At 45.5% G+C, this 24,907-nt stretch overlaps 1 protein-coding gene across 3 annotated transcripts in view; it reads right to left on the bottom strand.

Annotated features, from left to right (window-relative positions):
* The window catches only part of ttyh3b (tweety family member 3b), a 70,626-nt gene that overhangs the window by 9,861 nt on the left and 35,858 nt on the right, over nucleotides 1-24,907 (bottom strand). For all 3 annotated transcript variants that reach the window (XM_064322512.1, XM_064322513.1, XM_064322514.1), the window contains 9 exons: nucleotides 24,266-24,377; nucleotides 23,025-23,245; nucleotides 20,825-20,920; nucleotides 16,499-16,571; nucleotides 14,091-14,166; nucleotides 8,506-8,561; nucleotides 6,959-7,051; nucleotides 5,795-5,887; nucleotides 2,360-2,496 (listed from right to left, as the gene is read on the bottom strand). In XM_064322512.1, the coding sequence (XP_064178582.1) occupies nucleotides 2,360-2,496; nucleotides 5,795-5,887; nucleotides 6,959-7,051; nucleotides 8,506-8,561; nucleotides 14,091-14,166; nucleotides 16,499-16,571; nucleotides 20,825-20,920; nucleotides 23,025-23,245; nucleotides 24,266-24,377 (957 nt within the window). The remainder of the gene's footprint in view (nucleotides 1-2,359; nucleotides 2,497-5,794; nucleotides 5,888-6,958; nucleotides 7,052-8,505; nucleotides 8,562-14,090; nucleotides 14,167-16,498; nucleotides 16,572-20,824; nucleotides 20,921-23,024; nucleotides 23,246-24,265; nucleotides 24,378-24,907) is intronic.

The following is a 24,907-nucleotide window of genomic DNA, read 5'->3' as shown; positions in this document are numbered from 1 at the left end:
GGCAACCTGAGAATCTGAGGAATTAATTTAATAATTGCTGCTCTTAAGGTCTAGTTTCTTTCTATCCATGCGCTAATCTCTGAATGGTAGAGGAGAACGTCACTATGAAAAAAATAAACGATTTACAAAAAATGTTTCGGGCAAAAATGGTGTTTTATCCATTTTCCCCTCCAACAATGGTTAAATCAAAAATAAAATGGAAAAAGTCTTAGGATGAAAGTAGATTTGGAGGCCAGCTAGTACCAACAGGCTGAGTTGTCATGTACAGTAGTCACACGTGGCCACAATGGACCCAACCTCTCCAGAACAAACATCCTTATCACTGTCCAACTGCCATGCAATTCCAGCCAATGCATGTGTTTATTTAGGAAAACAGAGTGAAAACAGGGTCACTCAATCTGATTTTCAGCTTCAACTGGCACTCGCGTTTGTCATCTTTTATGTTTGTTTACATGAACTGTTGCTAGATGGTGGCTATACTTGCCTAATGTTTCTTCATTTATGGATTGTGATTGTGGTATTATATTGTGAAGTTTCCTAATGGTACAAAAATCATCCTAAGCCTTTTATGACAAAATCGAACGTACAATAAATCCACAAAATGTACAAGTATTTCAGAGGGGAAAAAGCCATGGTGTAACTTGGTGTTTCCTCTGTCATTTCTGCCTGAACAAATAGATTATATACCAATTACCGAGCATAACATAAACTTACAAGTAATTTGCAAAACATCAAAGTTAAAATTGAGAAATAAATAAAGGCACTTTAATTTACACAAGCAATTCCATAAGGCAACACATAAAACTCATTTGTTTTAGCCCATCCTCTCCTGCAGGAATCAATCTCTTCTGCCTGAAAATGATGAGTATCCAGGGAACTGACTCAAGCTATAATTTATGCCAGTTTCTGTAATAAATCTTATTCTGTTATAAGCCTTGTACAATTAGAAGACAAATGGTAGGAGATTACACACTTGAGCAGGCAGCTGTGTCTTATAAAAAAGTCCTTTCAATGGACGATTTGTTATGCAGTAAGATTGACTATATTTCATTTGGAGAGAAATGACTCCTTCAGTAGCAGTTGTGTACTTTATAAATTATATTTTGGGGGGGATTCTAAATATTGTAGAACACCTGATGGTATTCAACTTATTTGAAGCATCCAATGTCACAACACTAAAAATTGCAATTTAATCATCGCTCTTGTGCGCTCAGAATTGTTACTGCCTAAGAATTCACCAGGCAGTGCAATATTCAGCAAAAGCACAAAAAATAACAACAATAAAAAGTGTTCCGGTAACTACAGCAATGTTCCAGCAGAGGGCAGTGTGCCTTTTCAAAGATGCTTAAGAGTAAGGAGCCGCTGTGAGCTAGAGCGCTCAAACAAGAGCGAGCGATTGCATATGATGGGGAGAAGAAAGGCACTCGCATGCACAGACACACACACACACACACACACACACACACGCGCACGCCAGAAGCTTCCCTCCAGTGCTCAACAGCAGCCATCTTCTCCAGTGTGCGTCCGAGCGGAGACCCGTGTGGTTCTCCACACAGCAGTAGCGGTGCGGTCTGCACTGTGCGTTCCATGTGCTCCATGTCATGGACACGCTGCTGCGCTCTGTGCGTACTGGCAGAAGATGGCAGGGGCAGGACAGGCAGAAGCGGAATGCTAGCCTCGCGCCTGTGCGGCGGGAGCGCGGGGCACTGGAGTTCTGAGCGAGTAGCTGAGCCCAAGCTGCGTTCACAAAACCTTCCAACACTCTGTCTGGTCCTTCCAGAATCCAAACCCAAGATGACCGATTTAAATCACTGTGTAAGGAATCTTCCCTCGCCAAAACTGAACAGGCTCTGTATTTGCTCGCCCATCCAAATTATTCAGAAAGCATACAAGCGAATCCCACTCTATAAAGACCTCAACAATGGACCCACACTTCAGGAGGTCAGAACCCCAAAACATGTATTTTCGAATGTGATGAAGGAACACAGGGAGATGCTAGTCAGCGCTAGCGGCAGGGCTTTAGACCCGTCTCTCTCGAGCTTGGACGTTTCCATCGGTCTCAGGGGCTGGCAGAGGTGACACCGCATGCGATGAGCAGGAGGTCTGACTTTCCCAGCATCCTCTGCTTTCTGAAACCCCTCAGAAACAGCCTGCTGCCTACTTGACAGAGTTGACTGAAGTTGTGTGGACCGGGCGTTCCAAATCAGAGAGGAACAGAAACATGAGGTAACGAAAAAAAGAAAGAACCAAACGAAGCAAACCAAAAGCCGATGAAACAGAGAGAAAGATGCATGGGACCCAAGGAGGACGCGAGCGAGCTAGCAGCAGGGGCGGGCGTTTCGGCGGCGGCGGCCCTTACCTCTTGCTCTGCCAGGTGTGGGGCACGCTGCAGACGATGGAGCTGAACATGAGCGCCGTGACGAAGGAGAAGAGCACCAGGTAGATGAGACCTTCCACCCCGTCGTAGCACAGGCCCGTCACGGCCTGCACATAGTCCTGCGGGACACAGGGGGTTCCAGAACACCGTTACCCAGGTGGGATGTACATCCAGGTGGGGGCTGAGGACCAGCTTCCAGCATGTTGGGTCATGTAGGCTTTAGAGATACACACATCACTCCCTTACATCTGGAAGAACAGGTGGGAAGAATCCCTGTCTCCCTGTCTAAATAATGTCCTCAAAACAGGCTAAGGAAGTAGGAGAGCGCCCATCTATATATGCACTTCACATCCCCTAATCCCATTCTAAACCTTTTCATCACACCCAGTTCATCTGTAAACATAACCAGGAATTCTGGAGCCATGGATTCACCAAGGATGTTCCAGAGTCTTCTGAATGAATTACCCTGACCGTAAGCTCTAAGCTTGCTGTACAAGTGGTTTCACCTGCCTGCCCAACCCTCCCTTATTCCCTTGTCTGGCTGCCCACGGCACACTGAGCCATGCCTGTGCAGGGAATCTCCCGATGGACTGTCAGCCAGGCCTCAACACTGACTCAAACCGGGGACCAGACTTGCACATATTTATATCGCTTCAATGTTCTGTTTCTGTTGAAATGATATCAAACACTGGATAATGCCCAATCATTAAATGATGCCAAACTGTGGCTTCAACAACCATTATTTCTGATCTCATCACGACAGCGTTGTACATCTCTAGATAAGAGTTATTGCCTCTCTGTGTGTTTCCTCCTATAGTCCAAAGACTTGCAGCTTAGGCTAGTTGGAGACACTAAATTGCACCTAGGTATGAGTGTGTGAGTGAATGGTGTGTGTGCCCTGCGATGGACTGGCAAATTATCCAGGGTGAATTCCTGCCTCTCACCCACAGAATGCTGGGATACACTAATTTTTTACCAAAACTTCCTGGAGAAAGTACCAATGAAATCTGACCTTGGCAGTCTTTTCCAGTGTGATTATATCAGGAATGTCATAACATGCTTTATTCGTTTATTTGGATACTAGCTGCATGACTCCAGGATTTGTTTATGGTTCTAGGTGACATAAATTGACTTAAATTTAGTACGTTATTGATGTTGCACTTAAGCCTGCTTGCTTGGGAATGTTGTAAGACAGTTTGGCACTGTTGCTTACATAACTCACGGACATGCACTTAGGGTCAGTCAGTCTGGATAAGAGCTTGTGCTAAATTAAAATAATGTATGTAATGAAAAACAAACCAATGCGTAAATCACAACCATACAATACAACTGCCACTCATCTAGGTTTGGCTTGAGAGCCTTTTCTCTTCAAAGAGATGTGAATGCAGCAATTATTTATGACAAAAGTCATATTCACACATAACACATAAATAATAAAGACAACGTTTTAAGAGTGTAGCAGAGTTCCCAAGGCAGTCTTCGATTAAAATAAGGCCAAAACAAGGCTTCAGACACCTGCCATATTCCATTATTGTGAAGCAGAGTAATTAGATGTCACCCAAAAAACAAACCATGAATCCGTAACACCTCCCGTGACACACTACACATTTCACAGTGCTGGGGAGGATTTGGCTTTCATGCTCCTGAGAGAGTGATTACATAAATGGAGTCCAAGTCCAAGCAGGAAATCGATGCTTCACCTTCCTCTAATCGTGCTGCGGTAATGGTAATGTTATCATTCATTTTAGAGGGGTAACATCAAAAGCGATACAGGTGAACTCCTTTCATCAATCAAAAGAATACATTTGCTGAAATCCTTGTGTTTAAGATAAAATCCACCACCAAGGATGACATAATATGTCTTTTACAGAGCAGTTTCTGTCAGCACTTGGAAAATGGAGGAAAACATAAAGAGCCAAAGGCAGACTGCATTACTTCATTGCGATGAATCCTTCTTGAACTGATATCTCAAATGAGAGCTCCTTCCCATGAACTTGTGAGCTCCAACACTCGCCACTTGAATAAATATGCCTGAGACAGCTGGCCATGCATGGGTGTCAAACACATACGGAGACAGGAGAAGCCAGGACACTGCAGAGCAGGGATACTCTAATCAGGCCAGTAGTACTGCTGGTTTTCTTTTCTAACCGATGGTTAAATATTAGTTAATAATATAAGTTAATGACCACAGATTTAACCCGCCTGATGTCCTAGGTTTAAATCAGTCCCGATTACAGAGGAAGAATGAAAACCAGATTTGAGTATCTTTGCTGTAGAACTTCCTCTGGTATATGCATTTCAATTATACATCTACAGACATCAGCAGTTTTTCCACTTGAAGAACTGACGTTGACCCTCTGCTGAAGGTTCAGTGCAGTTTTTTGGGTGGGCAGGGCCCAGGAGTCACTGACTCACTGGGGTCAGAGGGTGAAGAGGGATTCAGTTCCTGACTCACTGTCAGGAGTGATACGGGAGAGCTGAGGAGCTCCAGGCAGTGGGAGCAGGACAGCAGGCTCTCTCCACAAACACATGGCGTAAGGCAAGGCATGTAGGAGGCTCGACAGGTTTACAGCCTCCTCCACAGTTGCGTGCACACACGCGCGCACACACACGCAAGCACACAAGCACACACACTTTAAGATTTCTCAGGCTGAGACACAGACTGTCAGTCCTCACACCACACTTTCATTTTAAGGTGCAATAACAATGCTATTATGAGAAAGGCAAATACTGGCAGCACACCTCTTTCTCTGATACTTTAAAAAGCTGCCACGACTGAAAGTACCAGACAGGGGATGAGGGTGCTACCTTTCTTAGAATTTAAGGGCTTCATGGAAACATGGCTAATGGCAACAAAATACATTTTAAGAGATGTTTTGATTGTTTTAATAAAAATAAATTTCTATTGAAATAAAAAAAACAGTGAAAGCCCGATGGTCAGTGAGGAACTGTCTATCTCATGGAGACCACAGACATGGCTGCAGCCTCAAGCAGAACGCAGCTGCTCCATCAGCTCTGACAAGAGACAGCCCACCCACTCATGTGTGACACACACTGCAGAGGTTCCCCAGACAGTTAGTGATCTGACCACAAGATCCAGCCTTCATGTCAAGATCCACGCCCCTCTCACCATCCCCATGGAGACAGGTCAGTCGTTTGAACTGACAACACGTCTGTAAGCCTGAAAATCCCTCACAGGGAAGTAAGTATAAGAGGCCCTCCCCACTGAAAAATTCCAACTATTATCGTGTCATTTTCCCCACTACACTTAAGCATTTTAAGGAATGAAATTAAGGAATGAAAACTGCAGGTTTAGCACGTAATCCAAGGTCAGTCAAATCGAAACTAATCCAAGTCAGTCAAATCGAATCTTGAAAGAGAGCCCAAGTTTTGAGGGTGGAGACTCTGCTCACTCACCATGTGCAGGCTGCGGCAGTCCACCAGGGCGGTGAGCTGGTGCAGGCCGATCTCTGTGGTGTTCAGCACCCCCTGCATCTGCTCCAGATTCCCCTGGAACCAACACACACACTCTTAACTGGACACATTTCAGACCCTTCTCCCTGCTTTATTCAACACCAACTTCATGGAAAAAATGTCACATAATTCAATGTTGAATATAAACAAGCATTTTGTTTCTTTTTAAAGCAAAAGAAAAAGACAATACTTGCTACTATGACAACAGCTCACAGAAGCATTCTGGTGAAAGTCGCACGCACACTGGCTGAATCAGTATCACTTTCAGTTCACTCCAGGTAACACTACGCTCCATTCTCCACTCTGAGCATTTCACAGGCCACCATTTTGAAAGGAGCAGAGGGGGAGACCAGGGGAGCTCCCGACACGGACAAACCAACCTGAGAATCAGAGAAGCGGACAAAAGCGCCGCATGGGAGCTTCCCATCAGAGAGACGAAACGGGTCTGAAAGAGCAGAAACCTGCAGAGCCCGGCTTTAAGAAAGCCGCTTGACCGAGAGCCAAGTCCCGCCGCCTAGCCGATGTAAATGGCGCTCTTGTGACGGCGTCTAAACGTATTGTTGGGCCCGTCGCTTTGTCTCTGTGGACGAGGAACCGGTGGGGTGGGATGTCCGTCTCTCTTCTGCTAGGTCCCACAGACAACAATGTCGTTCATTGGCCTGGACGGCTGAAGAGACCAGCGGGAGGACAAAAAACCTCTATTCAGCTCTTTAGGAAGCTGAGATGCACAGGGCCATAGAGGGCCCGTATAAAAGGACCGTATGCGCAGAACACAGCAGCAAGCTTTGGGCTCAGCGTGCTTTTGTCTCCAAATGGGCGTGCTTCTCCCCCTATTGGCATTCCACTGGTACTCACTGGACTGCGGGAAGTACAATAGTGATACTGAACTCTATTGACTCCTAATCAGCTGAACTGACATGACATATAATGGACGTGTGAACTAGCGTTAAAATGCTGAAGAGGTCTTCCATAATATCCTTCAGAAAGGGTGCACCAGGAAAGACATGAACCTCCTCTTCTCTCTCACACACACTCTCGCATACAAACACAAGCAGTCACCTTCACGCACACACGCGCACGCACACACACACACACCCGCACGCGCACCTTGGTCTCAGGATACTCCCGAATCGCAGAGCGCAGTAGCTCCGCCACGTCGTCCTGCATCTCCACCAGCGCTTTGTGACTCCCTGACAGCTTCTGAAAGATGTTTAGACCACATCCATCACGGTGGGGACAGCTATTAGGGACAGTCATTACAACAACTCAAGACATGCAAAAACGACAGCTTAACAAGTCATCACTCAACCCACTCAATACGAGGGGCAACCAAAAAACAGAAGAACATGCCCTTCCACTTAGTAAACAAACCGGCACATGCTAGAGTGGCTTGCTCATCCTCAGCCTGATGGACAGAGACAGCTCTTTTATCACTACCCGAGTGTAGACATGTCACCATTCTGTAGCCCGGAGGGAAATTTTGCATTATTCATTCAAAGAAGGTATAAAAATGTTCGAGTAAAAGCTGGCTTAGGCTTAGCCCAAGACTCAGCCAAGCTTAAATAAATAGAGGGTGGGGGAAGTCTAGTCCATTAAAAGTTAGCTGCTGCATGGTTTTATGATTTTTGAAACTCATTAATATTTTAGAAAAGGCCACTGGACTTATGCAACAGTCGAGTGCCCCCACTAAATATTTTTGAATAAAAATCTATGGAAAGCAGCAGATTTCTGTTATTTGTCCATTGTTACCCAGGCTAAAGAATGGAATGACTTCAATAGCTCTTTTTTGTCCACTTTGAGAGCATCAGAACCATGTGGAACCAGCTGAGTAGTGCTGAGAGCATTACAAAGTGCTGGTGTCATACTGTAATATATTTTGATTGAAATTACAGTATTATCCCCTTAAGAAGCACCAATGAATCAACAGCACTTGACAAAATGTCATTTAAGATTGCCAATGTGTCCATTTCATTGTACTTTGTTAGACCTACAACTAACAGCATGTGGCGTGACTGGGAACACTACAAATGCCCACCCAGGCTGTTATATACCACTGCGGGGAATTCAGAGCTAGTGTCTGTTCTCATCCAATGCACGCATGTAAGAATGCCAGCTTGCCCACATCTTCTTCGAATGAAAGGCTCACATGTGCGAGCCTTGAAGGTTTGAAAGAAAGAAAGAAAGCTGCAGCTAATTTTGTACTTTCTGGATGTGTCAGAATGTGCCCACGCTGCCGGGACGTGGACTGTAATTAGCATTAGTCCCCACACTCAGAGCGCAAGCCTCCGTGATGAAGCGTGTACACATTACACGTGGGACTGCCCTCTATTACCTCTGATCCATTTGGCAACCTCATCCACGGTCTAAAAATGCAATTCAATTACACCTCTAGTGGAATAATTACTACAGTAGGCGAGGGGCGCCACTGATTTACTATTCACTTCTAACATACAGTTGCTGCATGGGAAAGTGGACATATAAAATGCACTGTAAGAAAAAATGCACAAATTCCATTTAGATAACAATAAAACAAAAGTAACATTGCCCATATAACATTTTAGCACAGATTTAATTGCAGTAAACTGAGTCTATCCAAATGAGTGCCTCCACAGGTCACATAATATGCTGGGAGGGGCTGGAAGAGACCAACCTACCTGCTGAAATGGGTTAGTCTGTGTCACGCCGCACTTCAGATAGTACTGCAGGATAGCTGGGGAGCACAAAGCAGAACACATTAAGCTGTTTGACCCCACCAATCTTTTTAAACTGAACCTCCTCAGCAAATGAAAATGTTTTAGAACGAGCTAACCAGAACCACTTTCAGTAATAGTCTGGCAAACGTTGGTGTTAAAGAGTACTCGGTTGTCCACTTCATTTTGCTATTTTCACAGTGTTTGGTAAAGGGTGGCCTACCACGAGCCCACAAGCTCACCTCACATTGCAGCTGCGAACGTCAACAACGCTGGTTGTTTTGAATTCCTATGCGATCAATTCCCTTCTCCCACAGTTGGTTTTAATGTATTCAGCAGGCAAAGCGAATGTCAGAGCAAGGAGACCTCAGTGAGAAAGACCTGGAGCGTTGCCAGGCTTCAGGAAGGTTTTGCGCTGTTTGTCCTATTCTTTCCTCCTTCCCCCGACAGACCCTCCTTTAGAAGCACACTCAGGAGAAATGCAATCTGCAGGACTGCAGACACTGTGCACAGAGGAGCGTGCCCTGTGCAGTCTTCCATCAGAGACACTGCGTCCCTGAAACTCCTGCGTCCTTCTGCCATTCTGGGCAGCTACTCAATCATCTCAATCATCTGCAGGGCATGAGCACCTGGTATTATTTAATATGCAGGAATTAAAGTATAAACAGGCAAATAAAAGACAATTACATTACACTTATTTAGCAGACGCTGTCATCCAAAGCGACGTACAAAAGTGCATATCATGGTCATTGGAACAACTGCAAAACACAGGTTCGATAAGGTACAATTAGAGATAGCAGCACGGAATACGTTTAATAAACAATGAGGTAGACTCTGCTGTGACCTCTGTGTGCTCCATTCATGGAATCCTTCAGTTATATGAAATTAGAGAAATGCAACAGTTTGTTCTACTATGCATCCTCTTTGATAAAGAGCGTCCACATAACACGTCGCAACAACACGTCACAGAACGCAGATAGAACACGCAGCCTGAGCCCTGAACCGCAGGGCGGTGACGCGCGTTGACTTCTAAAACCTACTCTGAAGCACGTTTAACACCGCGCGGTTCCTTTGACCGAGGCAGAGCGACTGCTCTCGCTGGTACCACGCTGACCTGACGGAGGGCATCTATAATTCATTAACCTTGGGCTCGCCGACATCTGCCAGGGCTCTGCTCCCAGCAGCCCACAGCTCAGAGCCACGCCCAGCAGATGTCAGGCCCTGGATTTTGGTTAAGCAGACTGTGCAGTGTCACACAGTCTAGCTCAGGGGTGTTCCAATGAGCTGACGCCACCATCAATCCAGCCCTGGCTCTGCAGAGGGTGAATAATCATCATTAGAACTGATTAGGGTGCAATCGATGAATGCCAATTAGCTGGCACACTCAAAACCGAAGAGCTGACAGGCACACATGCATGCACAATAAAAAAAGACCACCCCGGTCCTCATTTCAGAAGAAACAAATGGTGCCTGAAGAGCAATCTTCTCCAATCCTAGCTAATGTGTAGCGTTATATTTCTCAGAGGAATCCCTGCACCGTCCCACCACACTAAATCACATCATTAAAAGAAGGGAACTAACCGCATACAGGCACTCACATGCGCCTATGCACAGGTGCGTGCACACACACACACACACACACACACACACACACACACACACGTACACACACACACACACACACACACGTACACACACACACGTACACGTACACACACCTCAATGCAAGCAAATACCCTGAGAGATATTTATGAGAACGACTTTGAAAGAAGTCAAAACGGCACATTAAACAGGCTTTACTGAGAGGCACCTTTTAACTCCACAAAGTCAGTCAGAGTAACACCACAGCGTGTGAAGGCCGTCTCCAATCGCTAATCACGTTGCCATTAAGAAGCAACCAGGAACTTAGCAGGTGAAACACACACACGCGCACGCACACACACCATGCAGCAGCCCTGTCTATGATAGCACGCAGCGAGAGAAGGCGTATTCCTTTCTAAATGCAGTCCGCTGCATGCCGCACCGCCTCAGCAGGCAAACGGAGCAGGACGGCAAACCCGCGCCGGAGCCCGAGCCCAAACGGCCGCTTGTGAAGCCCATTTACGGAGCGCGGTTCCCTCGGCCCGGCCCGGCTACAGAAGAGCCATTTCACGTGCCCCCCCCGTCCCCCACGCGCTCAATAGACAGGAGTAATTAAGCCGCTGACGAGGGGAAATGAACTGCCCGTTCGTTTACATCCGCGGACGGTTGTATACAATACGCCAGATCGGGGCTTATTATTTTACAGCTTGTATTAGCACTTAGCACATAACGCATGAAATGATAGGCTCATCACTGGCACTTGTGGGGGCTAATTAGCAGCGGTATTCAGGGGGCTCGGAACACCCGCAATAAAAAAGGAAGGGCCAGGGACGAGCCTCGGCAGCAGCGGGGGGAGATAAATAAATCCATAACGGTTACCGTGGGATCCTGAGCGGGCCGGGGGGGATAAGGACCGTGACAAATGCTGCGGTCGTTCAGCCCTGGAGAGGTGATTACGATCGCGCTGGAGAACTAGGCCATTTAAAATAATTTACAGAGCGGCTGACACAGCCATGGTACAGAGCGGCAGCGTAAAAATATGCAAGCTTTGCCTTCTGCAGGAAAAGAAAAAAAAAAAGGGGGGGGAGGGAGGGAGAAGAGAGGCTTCAATAAAATCTTTTCAAGATCAATAATCTCTTGAAGAGGGGCCTGTCCTGTGACTCCTCTCAGGCAGCGCTGCACTCAGTGCTGACGGGAGGGCCCGGACCGAGACTGACAGAGATAAAAGCCATGAAAGAGGTGACCTTTCATGAGCTCCCGTGTGCAGAAAGGGACCCGGCTCAAAAGGGAGAGGAGGGACGGCCCCCATTTTGTCTTTTCAGAAAGGATGACATTCCATGTTACACATACTAATTCCATCAGGGACAGGACCACACTCAATTCCCCATGCCGCTTCCTGGTCAAGCCGTGACACCACCGTTGTGCGTGACCATCCGTAAGAACGCAGCGGTGGCTATGCCCTCACGTTCTCGGTACCCATAGACTGCCATCTTTAAGCATTTGTTCCTGTGTAATGGGACATTTATACATTGCTCTTTTCTGAATAGAGTCCTAATAAACAGCGTAGGAACATATTCTACTGGGTACATGTTCAGAGGACAGTGGAGAGCTTTACAATCTCACAAACACAAACACGCTTACAGTCATTCGCTGGCAGCTCCGCCTCCCACTGCTGCCTCTCCGCCCACCAGCGAGAGATGCGGAGCAGAGCACACATGCACATATTGTGTGGGGGGAACTGAAGGCACTGTGAAGACGTGAAAATGCTCATAGTTCAAATGACTCATGCTGTTAGAGCTGAACTGCCTCTGATTGAAGGCTTGAAAGAAAATGGCTGAGGACCACCTCGTTTCCTCAACAGTCATTTCCTCAGCAGTGTGAAATTCTGCTAGTGCTGTAGATCTCTGACATGCTTTAGCTCTGACATCTCCCATAAGAATCCCAAACTATAAACCAGAGCCACAAGCTCTCTGGGTTGGCATTTAATGACCATGGAACAAAATAATAAAATGCCATTTGAGAGCACATAAATACATCAGATAATATCCTACCCCATGAAGGCCATTTACCCAAAAAAAATTTTTGGCAAATTTTTTTAATTATTCATTTTCCCATGAGCACTATTTACCACCTCTGTGAACATGGCGCCAAGCCTTAAAAAGTAAAATAAATAAATTAATTAATTTAAAAAATAAAATAAAAAAAATAAAAAATCTAATCCAGATAAATAATCCATGAGATTTTGGGTAATGGAATGATCCTGTAAAAACTGTTTCCATAAAGCCTCTAATCTAAATTAAAAAAGCAAAGAAAAACACACACACACAAACAAACAGGAATATTACATACTAATAATAACATCAGATAATAAGATTGGATTAAGACGCATTAGACATTGGTTCCAGTTGTTAGGTTAAGGACAATAAAAGTGCCAGAGTTATATATATGTGTGTATGAGAGGTGAAGACCAATGACTAACAGGAGGGAAACAGCAAAGAAAGAGAGGTCAAAGGCTACAACACCTCCAACCTCCAGCTCCTGACCTTTACAATGATTCAGTACAATAACACCTCCTGCTTCTTTTCTAGCAAAGACATCTAGTAGCGCTGCGGTTTGAAACAAGAACCAATGTGTATTTTCTCCTCAGTGAACAACTGAAGGGCAAAGGCCACAAAAGCGTCGAACCGGTTTAAACCAGTCTGAGACCCAGTGAATTTCACCAGAGGGGAAGTGGATGGTATGAGAACAGTTTCCTACAGCCAGACGGAGTGAAGGTCACAGAGTGATGGGCATTAAGCAAGAGCACCGCAGAGCGCCGCTCGAGTTCCGCCCCCTTCCCCTGCCCTGCCCCGCCCCGCCCCTCCCCCCCTCTCATCCGTGGGTTTTACGTGCATTATGTGTTCTGCCCCCTGGGCTCTGTCTTCTCCAATCTTTCAGCCCATAACAGGAGCAGATTGTCCAATTACCCCCGAGGCGAGTCAGGGCAACCTCCAGTGCCGCATAAACGCACGCACGCGCGCCTGCCCGGCTCCCGCCCGGCTCGAACCTCGGCAGCGGCAGGTGAACTTTAAAGAGCCGCGTGAGGAGCCGAGAGCGAGCCGTGGCCTTGCGCGAAAACGATTCGCTGCGTTTTACGGGCAGCAAAATGGCTCCTCTGGGTCAGACACAGGGATGACTGCGTGGAGCTCCAGCTTCCTTCCCCTCGCTTTCTGCTTCATTAGGGTCAATGTGCTTCTCTGTCCGAGGCCAACAGCAGCAGGAAAGGGATACATCACGGGGTATAATCGAAACAAAATGCACCGTCTGGGTGGAATATTACCTCTGGCCATAAAAGCCCAGTCGTTTTATCTTAAGAATCCATTTTCCAGCCGTTTCGAGCCAAGGAGATAACTGCAGCCTTTCGATATTAATTAAATGCCACATAAGAATGCGTTTCTAAGGATTATCCAGGGCTTCACAAGCGACCGCAAGCCATGAAAGTCAGGAAATTCAAAGCTCAAGTAATGGTAATTTTTTCCAAAAGACGTGATTCTTTTCTTCAGTTCCCCTTTTTTCCGCAAGCGTGTGTCGGATGTTGCAAAACAAAATTCCAGGCAGCAGAGGGCTGACCCTATTCCCGTATGTGGAGCCAGCGCATGCCCCTGGGCCTGGAGAGAAAAGCAGACGGTGCTGGCCATCTGCAGGGCCCATTCAGACAGACATCGCCTGTCAAGGCCTTATCGTTTCTCAGACAGCCAATGCCCACTGGACAAAAATATAAGGCTTTTCAAGCACTGGCCTACTGTGAACAAAGCATCCTGCACAAACAGCTGGATTCAGAACATCACAAAGAAAGTCTCAAAGAAGTGCACTGGCCAACAGAGGGCAGGGATTGAGATGCCTACGGGGACAGAGTCCGATGAGTCGTGAAGGCTGTTGGTCAATACTCGCTAATCGACGGGGGCCGCTCTGGCAAATGGGCTCCTTACCTTTATCGATCACGCCGTTCTCCTCCGTCACTTTGGCGATGTACACTTCAGGGGTGATGCAGAAGTCACTGGAGGTCTGCAGGATGAACACAAGGAACGCCCACATTGGTTAAAAGCTTTCAGAGCTAACTGCACTAACCAATTAAAACAACGGAAAGCCCGTGCAGAGCAGAAACACAGCTGTGAAACGGGTCCAGACTGAGATCGCTGATAAACCGTAACGGCGACGGTGAAGAGCGTCCTCGAGGTCAAAGTGGGCAGAGAGGACTTATGCTAAGAGCTGGCTGTGGTGGGAGGGGGGCAGGGGAGAGGGCGTCCATCTGGAATTCAGACACGAATAATGAACTCTGACAGAGAGCAGGCAGTGGATTTACATTAACGAAAGGAAGAGAAAATCTGAGAGAGAGAGAGAGAATAACAAGCCTGACAGCTCTTTCGGACTGACATAACATTACAGTCTCCTTCAGAAGCCAGCACGGGGAAGGAGAACTGAACCGAACGCTGGAAATAAACCCAAGCCTGCAGTATTTACTTCAAGCGCTTCGCACAGGCAAAGCGCCGAGCATCTTATTATGGAAGGCATTACATCACTCTTGGCTCGCTGGAGCAGCAGTGAGAGAGAGCACACTGCCTGTTATCTCCTGTGGTGCGTCACCTGACGGCTGCTGCTGGCTGCATTCGCACAGAGCCCAGATATCACCACAGGTCCTTCAGGACAGCAGAACAAACCCCACCCCGCAGTCTGCTTGCACAGGCAGGCCTCTCTTCCACACCTCACCCTGCCCCCTAACTGAGCTAGCCTGCTCACTGCTCCTAGTCAGTGGAGCTCACCTCACATTCTGCACTTCCAAAGTAAATGTGTGTCAGAATTTAAGGTCTGCTGACATAATCCAGGAAATTTCATAGATGGAAAGAAATGTTCGTAATTTTTTAAAATTAAACAAGCCTTTAGTCCACTTAAAGAATCAAAAACAATTCAGCCGTCTGCACATTACTATGCATTTAAATGCCTTCAATATGTGATATGAAATATTAAATAGATATTAAATCCCATACTTATGTGTTGTTTACAATACAAGTCTTATTGTACAATACCCCATTGCTCAGAGACCATTGTTTTATGTAGCTAGAGAAAAAAATGATGCAGCACAATCAATTGTTATCCTTGTAAACACGAGTAAGCCATTAAATATCTGACACAGACAGGGGATGCATAAAAATAGTTGCCAGTGTTTCTGCAATGATCAGAACATAAACGGTCGATTCTGGTAATTGTGCATGCGTGTGTTTAGGGGGGGGGGGCGGAGGTGGCGGGTGGACTGAATAGCAGCATGGTCAGGATTTAATTACATTTTAAAACGGTGGCCATTACAAAACCTGATTAATTTTGCAAAACATTTGAATGTTTACATGGTATGAGTCACTAATAGCCCTAATGTGTACATACACATGACTGGCACACTAACAGGGGTAACATTTTGCTCAACAGTGACGAACCAGAGCCAGCATTCAATCCTTAACATTCGGTCTGATACGGGCAGGCAGAATGACAAGTAGTTTCTTGTCTGTCATAATGAAGAATGGCTTTCATTTTTATCTCCTTAGCAGTTCCCAGAATGCCCTGCTCCTCCTTTTCCAGATTCACCATTTGAGCGGCGCCACACCTGCCAGCGATGATCTGCATGAACATCAACGCTCTACCCGTCAGAATGCAAATGACCCTTAATGACAGCCATGAAATGACTCAGAAGGCAGACTGAGTACCTAATGGCACATAAACCAGGGGGAAAGGCACTGAGAGAAGAGCGGGAATGACCCGGTGCTGGCGTGTTCATTACCATCAGGCTGGCTAGGCTACGCCGAGCCAGAGAGCAGACAGGTAGAGTCTGTGGCTGCTCCGGCTCTCCAGTAAATCTTTCTCCGGGGTCCTGGAGCTCAGACAGGAGTGAATTGAGGGGGCCTTGCTCTGCTGCCCATTAGGCCGTATCCCAGCTGCCCGTTCCCTCACAAATTGGGCCACCTGGACAGCTACCAGGGAGGCACAACTTGGCGCCATAAATTCCAGTGACATAGCACTCTGGCTCTGCTCTGCCCCGGTTATCTGGGCAATGGGCTATTTATAATTTTTTGGCCAGTAAATTCCTGGCTGCCGAGCGAGAGGTCCAGAGAGTCTGCTACACAACAGCTGATATAACAACGATGCACACCTGCAGTGCCTGGGCAGGCTCTCTCAGTGGATCGCTGAACACAAGTCTGCGCCAAAGGATCAGGGGTAAGGAGTCAATTACGGAGGTACTGATCTGTCTGAGGACGTGCCTACTGTTACGCATCCTAACCCAAAACAAAACGGCTAAAAGCAGTTTGAAGAGCACCTCCCGTAAGCAAGGCGTTTCCGTGGAGATACTCACCGCGGCAACAGCCAGCTCCAGGCCCAGGGACCCCCAGCTGATGATGAGCGTGAAGACGCCCAGTAAACAGACGCTGCAGAGGAGGAAAGAAAGAGAAGAGAACGAAGGGGTCAGGAGACTGGGGACAGAGAGACCTTCTCACATGGGCAGAAGCTGCTGCTTGTGCATGATGGCTGGGAGACGGGTCGGCAGTGGAGGGGAATTCACTCAGAGAAGTCCGTGATGAAGTGAAGGACTGCGCCCTCCACACAGAAAGCAATTACTGCTCTTCAGCCCACGGGCACCTGCAGCAAACCTTTCCTCTCATCCAAAGGAAACAGGATTTTTACGGCTAAAATAAAAACACTGTAAAGGTCCCACCGATCCAGAAAGCCTGACCCATTAAGACAATAACAATTTAAAACTAATGAGCAGATGATGTGCCTTCTACCTAACAACAATAATGTTTCTTCTACCCAAAAACCTGTGTGTCCTCGACAGTAATGATGCACAATTCCCAAGACCAGTTTCTGGCTGAAAGAGAATCACAGAAGCCATCATCAGTTATTCTCCACCAATGAGCTGTGAAGCTGGGACAGCTGGGACTAGCCTACCAATATCAAAGTGCCTGCAGCACCTTCACATTTCCTCCAGAAAGGAGCTTGTTGGGTTTTTATACCGAAATATCTGGTTCCGTTTTTACTCTATTATTACTCATGCCTTTTTCTTAAACTGATTATGCAAGAAGAAAACAGCACTTGCAGGCTTAACGGCTGCTAAAAAAGTCTTTTTATGGGTCACCCCAAATCATGGTTTGCTTACTACAGGAATACTACTCATACATACTCAGAGGCCAAAAGCTCTACTGTTACTTCTTGGGACACCATACACCATGTATGTGCATCTCATTAAGCCTAAGACAATGCGACAAGGCACTCATGAGTTCATACCAATACTGCAGCTACATACAATTGTATTTCTATTATAATAACTCTATGAAGAGGTAATAGTTGAAGAAAGTGAACCTGTGAAGGATGTCTAGTCTATTTTCGTAATGTTTCGATAAATACATGCTGACAGCTTAAACGATATTTTTGTGCACTTTTGTTTTGTTCTTTTGTTCCCCCTGGATTATTGATGCTTTGGTTCTGTGTTCTTGAAAATGTTAAATAAAAAACCGATCACGAAAAGAAAGGAGCTTCTTGCTTATAAATTCTGAGATGCCATCCGCATTCCTGTTTAGACAACTGCCCACACAAGCTCCAGACATTTGCCACATGCTGGCAGCTGTAAAAACAGAGAGGTAGGCTGCTGAGTAGCTCACTCGGTAAAAGCGGCTGCTTGCGGCGCATGAGCGAGCCCCACAGTCTCGGATCGAACCCAACACGTGCCAGTGACTGAGGCCAGCAGCTCTGCAGGGGCAGTTCACAGTTGGCTTCATGTTGGGATATATGGGAGGGATTCAGACAGTGAGCATAGCAGTGTTCGTTGCTCGAGCGTGCCCTGTGGCCATCTGGGCGGCTGTGGCTTTCTCCCTATGCATGCTAGGGTTGTCACAATATCCATATCCTGTGTTCATATGGTCAATATTCTTTTAAGAAGTATGGCGATAATCAATATTATAGTTTTTCATTTTTAATTATGATAACGTGAGCAGAAGTAATTGCCACGTGTGGTCAGGTAGCATCATTGATCTTGAATTGCACTAGTCTTAGTTGGTTACAATATGATCAACTGCAAACAATGAATCAGACCGGAATCTTGAGTTAAATAAGCCATTTCTTTTAAATAACAATCCTTTTAAAAAAAGATTCCTACAAAATAAGCTTAAATAAATAAAAACCAAAATGAACAAATAAATCTGAACAAAAAAAAACCAAGTCAGACAATTAAAACACATTATTAAGAGCATAATTAAGAGCATTTAAATGAGATCACATTAAATCTAATCAAATAAATTACACTCTCAAATTAGAATTTCTCCAGGCTTAAGGCTAACTACTTTGATATTTTCTGTGTTGCATCTTGTTTTATGCATTGTTAGCAAATAAAATTAGCATATTAACCCTCTCCGGTTTTAGGAGGTTATGAAAAGAAGTGGCAATGTTCCCTGTGGTGCTGAACACTCACTCCGATGGTGTACTAGTGGCACAAATGGGCCTACTAAAGTAGGCTACTTCCTTTCACCGTCTTGCTACTTTGCCACCAAATGAGAAGATCCTCTTCTCCAACAATTACCAAGGATAAGATTGCTCTTTAGATAGGCTAATTAGCACCGTTAATAAATTAACCAGCTTATTAAAAAGAGAAGCAACAACTGAATATTAAAAACAAACCATCTGTCTTTTCAAATCAGGTGGAACACAGCACCCGTGGTAATGCAGATATTCAGATTTTGAAATATTAACTCACCTATTAAAAAGCATTTATGTATTTATTTTATCCTAATAATAATATTAATAATTTAAAATATCATAGCTATAGACAATCATATCTCAATATCTTCAAATAATATATGATATTACTTGATATCGTGACAACCCTTGCGCACGTGTATGATTGGGTCTCCACAAACCCGTAATAGCCCACTGAGCTATAAGTTCCATTTGTGGAGTCTCCAGAGAATCTCTGTCCCCCCCCCCCCACCCCCAGACAAATTAGGATAATAGGGCTACAAACCCAGGATGGCTCAGCCCTCCATCTGTCTCCTGAGCAAGACTGAATTATGACTGCTATCGGAACAGTGGATTAGTGAAAAGAGCTATGTTTCAAAGCATGCAGGATTTCCCTGACATCACTTTCCCTAGATTATGCGGAAAACAATGATCTCATAAGCAACACGATAACAAACAAGGGTGCTAAATAGACGCCAAAAAGACGTCAGCTTGCCTGTCTTGGGACAACTGCCCATCAGATAATATACTTTTCTGTTGCAGTCTCTCTAAACACCAGATTGGAGGACCTTGGGAAGCTTACCGCAGGTTTAAGCCCACTGCGAGGAGCTGTGAGGAAGAAGCGCTTGATGAAGTACGACAAGCCTTGCGTAACTGCCTCAACAGCAGGGCACCGTGCATCATAGACACAATTTGAGAAGGAAGAACAAAGCCATTCATGGAAAGAACTGTAGCAGGCACAGATAATGCAAACTTAGGCAGGCAAACAGAAGCATGCTCACATTTAACTCTATTTTTAGTGTAACCTAAGCAGCAGCTGCACTGGAGATTCAGGCTCAGTGATAAGCAAAGATAGCGCAGTGATTAGCGTATTGCTCAAGATGCTCCAGTTCCAACTGGCAGTCTGTAGCCCCTCATCACTCCCCACTGCAGAGTGGGGGTCAAAAAGCCTCATCTCTGAGGTAATACAGCCAAGCTGAAATTAAACATCTTGTGAACACCCACACCCATGCACCAAATGTGCTGTGAAAAGAGATTAGGCAAATCTGATTCACAACAAACTTTATGCTAAACATGAGTCACCAAGCTGAGCTTCTGTGACTACTTCTCATTTGTCATCTGTCACGAAGAGAGTAATGAGTCTCCCGTCTCCTACATGTCCACAGCGTTAGAGTGTGCAAACACAGTCTCACTCTCTCTAGTCAATCTACAATGTATGTTTTATACATACCACATTACATATTATATTCACATGTACACCATATATGCATGCATACACATGCAGAAGCAGTGAGAAATCCAAGAGAGAAATGTTGACCTGCCTGTCTCTTGCTCTCATATGCACCCACACAGATACACCCACACAGATACATCCACACAAACACACCCACACACACCACACAAACATGCATCTAAACACACCCACACACCATATAAACATGCATCTGCGCACACACCCACACACACGCCCATGCTTACAAACACAAAGACCCACAATGCATACACACACAAACTCCCATTTTGCTCTCTTCACCCACAACCTCAGTATTAAAAAAAATGAATAATAAAGGCATATATCGAAATTTCAAATACCAACTTTGATCACCCAGAACTATATTACTATACTGGCCAAGGACTTGCAAGGGACTGTGAGTTTGTGACAGAATTTTAATTTCAAAAGCTTTAAAAACATGCCTGTGCACATACAGAACCCAAGGGAGACTGAAGTCTGAAATTAGGACTCACTCAGGGACTACGAGACACTGCACTCTAATCCACAAGCTCCAAACTACTCTTCCTTATTTGTTAAACTGACTTTTACCATCATGTGCACATGACAAATGTGGGGGGCGGGGGATTCTCGCGACATAAAAGCACATATTAACTTGATAGTTGCACCTAGTTCTGGAGAGTGGAGACTGTCCCACTTGCACAGAATGACATGTGAACTCACCCAATGAGGGTTCCCTTGGAGTTGCGAATGAGGCCAAAAAGCACCAGCAGGCAGATGAGGACGTCGAACAGCAGGAGGCCCAAATATGCCAGCCACCTGAGGGGACACATCAACAAAACTGAAGTCTCTTCTGCGCACTCCACTCCACCGCTACGCTGCAGGCCCATGTTCAGTGCACTTCAACACATCAGCATTTGTTATGCACACGCTTAAAGGGTTAAAGTTTAAACAAGCTCAAGAAGCAATGAAAAAGCTCCATTTATTCAACAAAGCTCATCTGTAATCTGTTAACACTGGCTTGTCATTCATTGGCTGACACATGACACACATTGTACACATGACCTTATTACCTAACATAACACGTTTTAACAAATTGAACTTGCTACAGGAACCACCTGCAGAGAGAGCACTTCCATCATTCAGATTCTCCTTTAAATGTCTAACATTTCCATTACCGCCCAGCACTGGGGAATTGAGGAACTTTCCTGAGAAAACAGACTTGGCTCTCAAAACTTTAAATCGCCCCTTCACCCCTTGACCCCCAACATTGCATTCCTGGTATAACATTTCTGAAATTTTAAAGGAAACAGTGGAATAGTTCAACCTTTAAAGGATGCCAATTTAGGCCCAGATAACTGCAATGAGCATCATATTTAACCTTTATTATTACATTTTTAAAAGGTTATGCATTCTAAATAACGACATAACATAATGAGCGAAACCATTAACATATCAGCTTAAGTGAAAAAGAACAATGCTTAAGAAAAGAATACAGTGCAGAATTTATGTTAATAGTTTCAGATTAAGTGGTTTCATTTTACTTGGCTTTTAATTGTCAAATTACAAACATTGTCCATTATTTTAAGTTTAGATTATTCTTGCCCAACTCTCTCCTGAGCTAGGCTGGGTTGAAATATCAGTTCCAATATGAAATACATGTAGGTAATTTCTCTTAAAACAAAACTAACATTTAAATAAAGTAAAACTCACTTGTGAAATTGTGTATGATATCATAGTTAAATATACTTTTTTAAGGTTTTACATGGAGGCTTCACCAAACAGTGCCACATGGCAGTACAAAAAACACATTTACAAAATCCACAAATTTTAAAAATAACGTGTTTACAAACGACACACTACACAATGCAGTTTCCTGTAGAAATGCATGACTGCCAGACATCACAGAACAGGTGGATAAACATCTCCCCTAGAACAGTTACACGCAGCTGCTCAATGAGAGGAAAATTTTTTCACAGAGAACAAAACACAATCCAGCCAAAGCGGTTTCTCACATGAAGTGACTCATTCTGGGGAGTGAATTTCAATGAGGCAGCAGAGCATCTCTTAACCTTCCAACCCAACAAGCAGACGCCTGCAACCCAACACCTGAGACAAACACGCATGAATACGTACGCAAACACTCGTTGTGCATCCCACTTCAAAACCTGAACAGAACCTGAACACTCACAACCTGAATGACATAAACGCTGTTTGATGCGAGAAACGTCCCCGTTTTGCCTACAATCTGCATTTGCACAAACAGATAACAATTTGAAAAACATTTGATATTAAGTTACTCCTTTTGAACAAACAAAACACCGTGTGGGAAGCAAGCTGTACAGCTATTGTTTATTTTATTACACCTGAAGGAACTCTACATTTTCCAATTTCAAAAACTGTGCAAGTTTTAACCCACTCATTTTCCCACCCATCTATCACTCTGTTCAGAGATGACAAACTATCATTCCATATCATCTCACATATACCACCTATGACGGCACAGTAAGTTACCTGTGCAATTTCAGCCTCTACTCCACAGACTCACCTGAGCCATCTACTGAATTCACATAACCTGACCTGAACCATTCTCTCATTATCCCATGCCAATGGTGACAAGTTCCAGTCCAGGAGCGCTGCAGTGTATGCAGGTTCAGTGTGTTTCAGCATGAGTGATTCATTTAAGTCATTAATTGGTTAAAGAGTCCACACACCTTGTTATCAGGGCCTTAACTGGCTGCTGATTGAAAGGATACTACAAATACCAGCAGATACTGCGGCCCTCCAGGACAGGAGTCTGACTCCCATGCTCCATACCATCTCACCCCAATATTCAATAAATACCCAATATTCTCATCTGCATCCATCCCTCAGTACACAACACTCCCCCATTCCAGTGACCTACTGCTGCACATCAACTCACCTGTACCAGTCAAAGAGCTCAGCCTTCACAGCCAGATCTTCCATGGACATGTCACTGTTACTCCAGAAGGGGATTTCTGTCATCTGGCGAACCAGCTCATCCAGCTGCCCCTGCAGCTTCTGTACAATGGACAGGTAATCTGCGTGCTCGGTGTACTGGCTCTCCAGCTGCTGCAGGCCATCCTCAACAGTCTGGTTCAGAGAGGACGTGCTGTCTGACACCTGCATGTACACAGAAGCACAGGCAGAGACAGAGAAAAGCTTCAAAAAGGTTCTGGATGGCCAGAGTTACAGTACCTACAGACTATATCACACATAGCATAAAGCATTCCCTTTTATGGGTGCAGGCAATTAATTAACTTCAGTACTACCAAGGCTATAGTACTGCCCTGTCTAAAGCTTTACACGATGCCACAATTTGTGTAAAAGCCTCAACGCACTTATTTAGGCGTGACACTATCTGCCTGTAAATGCGATTCAGAATAAGTGCATTTTCATTGTTTCCATAAAAGTTCTGTCTTATTTATAGTTATTCTGCTGCATTTCCGGCCATGCTAGTAAAAGTTAATAGGAATGCAATATACTCAAGTAGACCTCCTGAATGGTCCTGATAGTGGCTCAATTATAATGCAGTGCTCATTCCCCAGTTCCCCAAGTCCGTTATTCGAGCTGTGCACTGCTCCAGTCAGCTAAAATCCCCTGCCTTCCCTTTTCCGTATCTGCATGTTGATTTAGGATTCAGCATGAAAACGGGGGAGCCAGGATGGAAGGGTGCTCCAATTGGGTCGGTTATCTGCACTCAGAATAACTAAGCAATTATGGGGAGAACCTCTAATCCCGAGCTACTTCTAATGGCCAATTTAAAAAAGTGTGCTTATCCTTCAGTGCTGGAAATAAACAACTCCTGCTTCCTAAATTTTGGAGGCTCACAGATGCGTTGAGGGGGGACCATGGGATGTGTTAGGAAGGGACTTATAGCGAAGGGCAAGAGGAATGTTGCAGGGTGGCTATGGGACTTGCTAGGGCGGGGCTAATTGTTGAGTAGGGGCTGAGGTTTGTGTTGGGGAGGGGCTTATTGGTGGGGAGGGGCTACAGAGTTGAGGAACATGCTACAGAGGGAATAGGGGACTTTCAGGGGAGGGACTAAGGGGCATGTTGGGGAGGAGCTTATTGTTGATGGATACGTTGAGAGATGTGTTTAGGAGGGGAAGGGACGTGGATGTGGAGGTTCTGGGGACTCACCAGTTTCTGCACCCCTGCCACCGTGCGGTTGGCGTGCCTGAGAGAGTATGTGAGCCGGTTGACCCCATCACACGTCTCGCCGTTCCCATAGAAACCCACAGCAATGCCAGCACTGCAGGAAAACAAAGAGAAAGAAAGGGGAGTTAGAGGGGTGTAAGTGAGACACTTCTTACACCCTGAAACCCCCCCCGCCCCTCTACCCCAATCCCAACCCCAAACCACATGAACACCACATCTTCACAAAAAACATTCACAAAAAGCAGGCCGGGCAGATTAGGCTGAACAGGGCCCCATTGAGTCCCAGCAGAAAGCAGGCAAACAGAACCGGGGCAACCCCAAGGGAAGGGTCAGCAATGCTCCGAGCCTCGCGCTCCAGCGCACAATGGCGGCACTGAGACAGCAGCGCTGCCGACGGCAACAGGAAGCCCAGCGTATGGGAAAGCGATCGGAGCCAAGGCGTGTCCCCTGCGCTGCACTCCACGGAGAAGCCATGAGAAACTCAGAGTCGGGGAGAGAACCTGCTGCGCTTTATTCGCTGCTCCTGATTCTGAGACTCCCGGTAACCGCCTCACGCCGTGAGAAATATCGCTTTCCATTTTTCACATTGCTTACATCAATAAACCTGCAGCCTCTGTGAATTTG

The sequence above is a fragment of the Anguilla rostrata genome, chromosome 2 (genome assembly GCF_018555375.3).
Source record: "Anguilla rostrata isolate EN2019 chromosome 2, ASM1855537v3, whole genome shotgun sequence".
Lineage (NCBI taxonomy): Eukaryota > Metazoa > Chordata > Actinopteri > Anguilliformes > Anguillidae > Anguilla > Anguilla rostrata.
The sequence above is the reverse complement of the archived record's forward strand: the minus strand, read 5'-3'. Positions and strand labels throughout refer to the sequence as shown.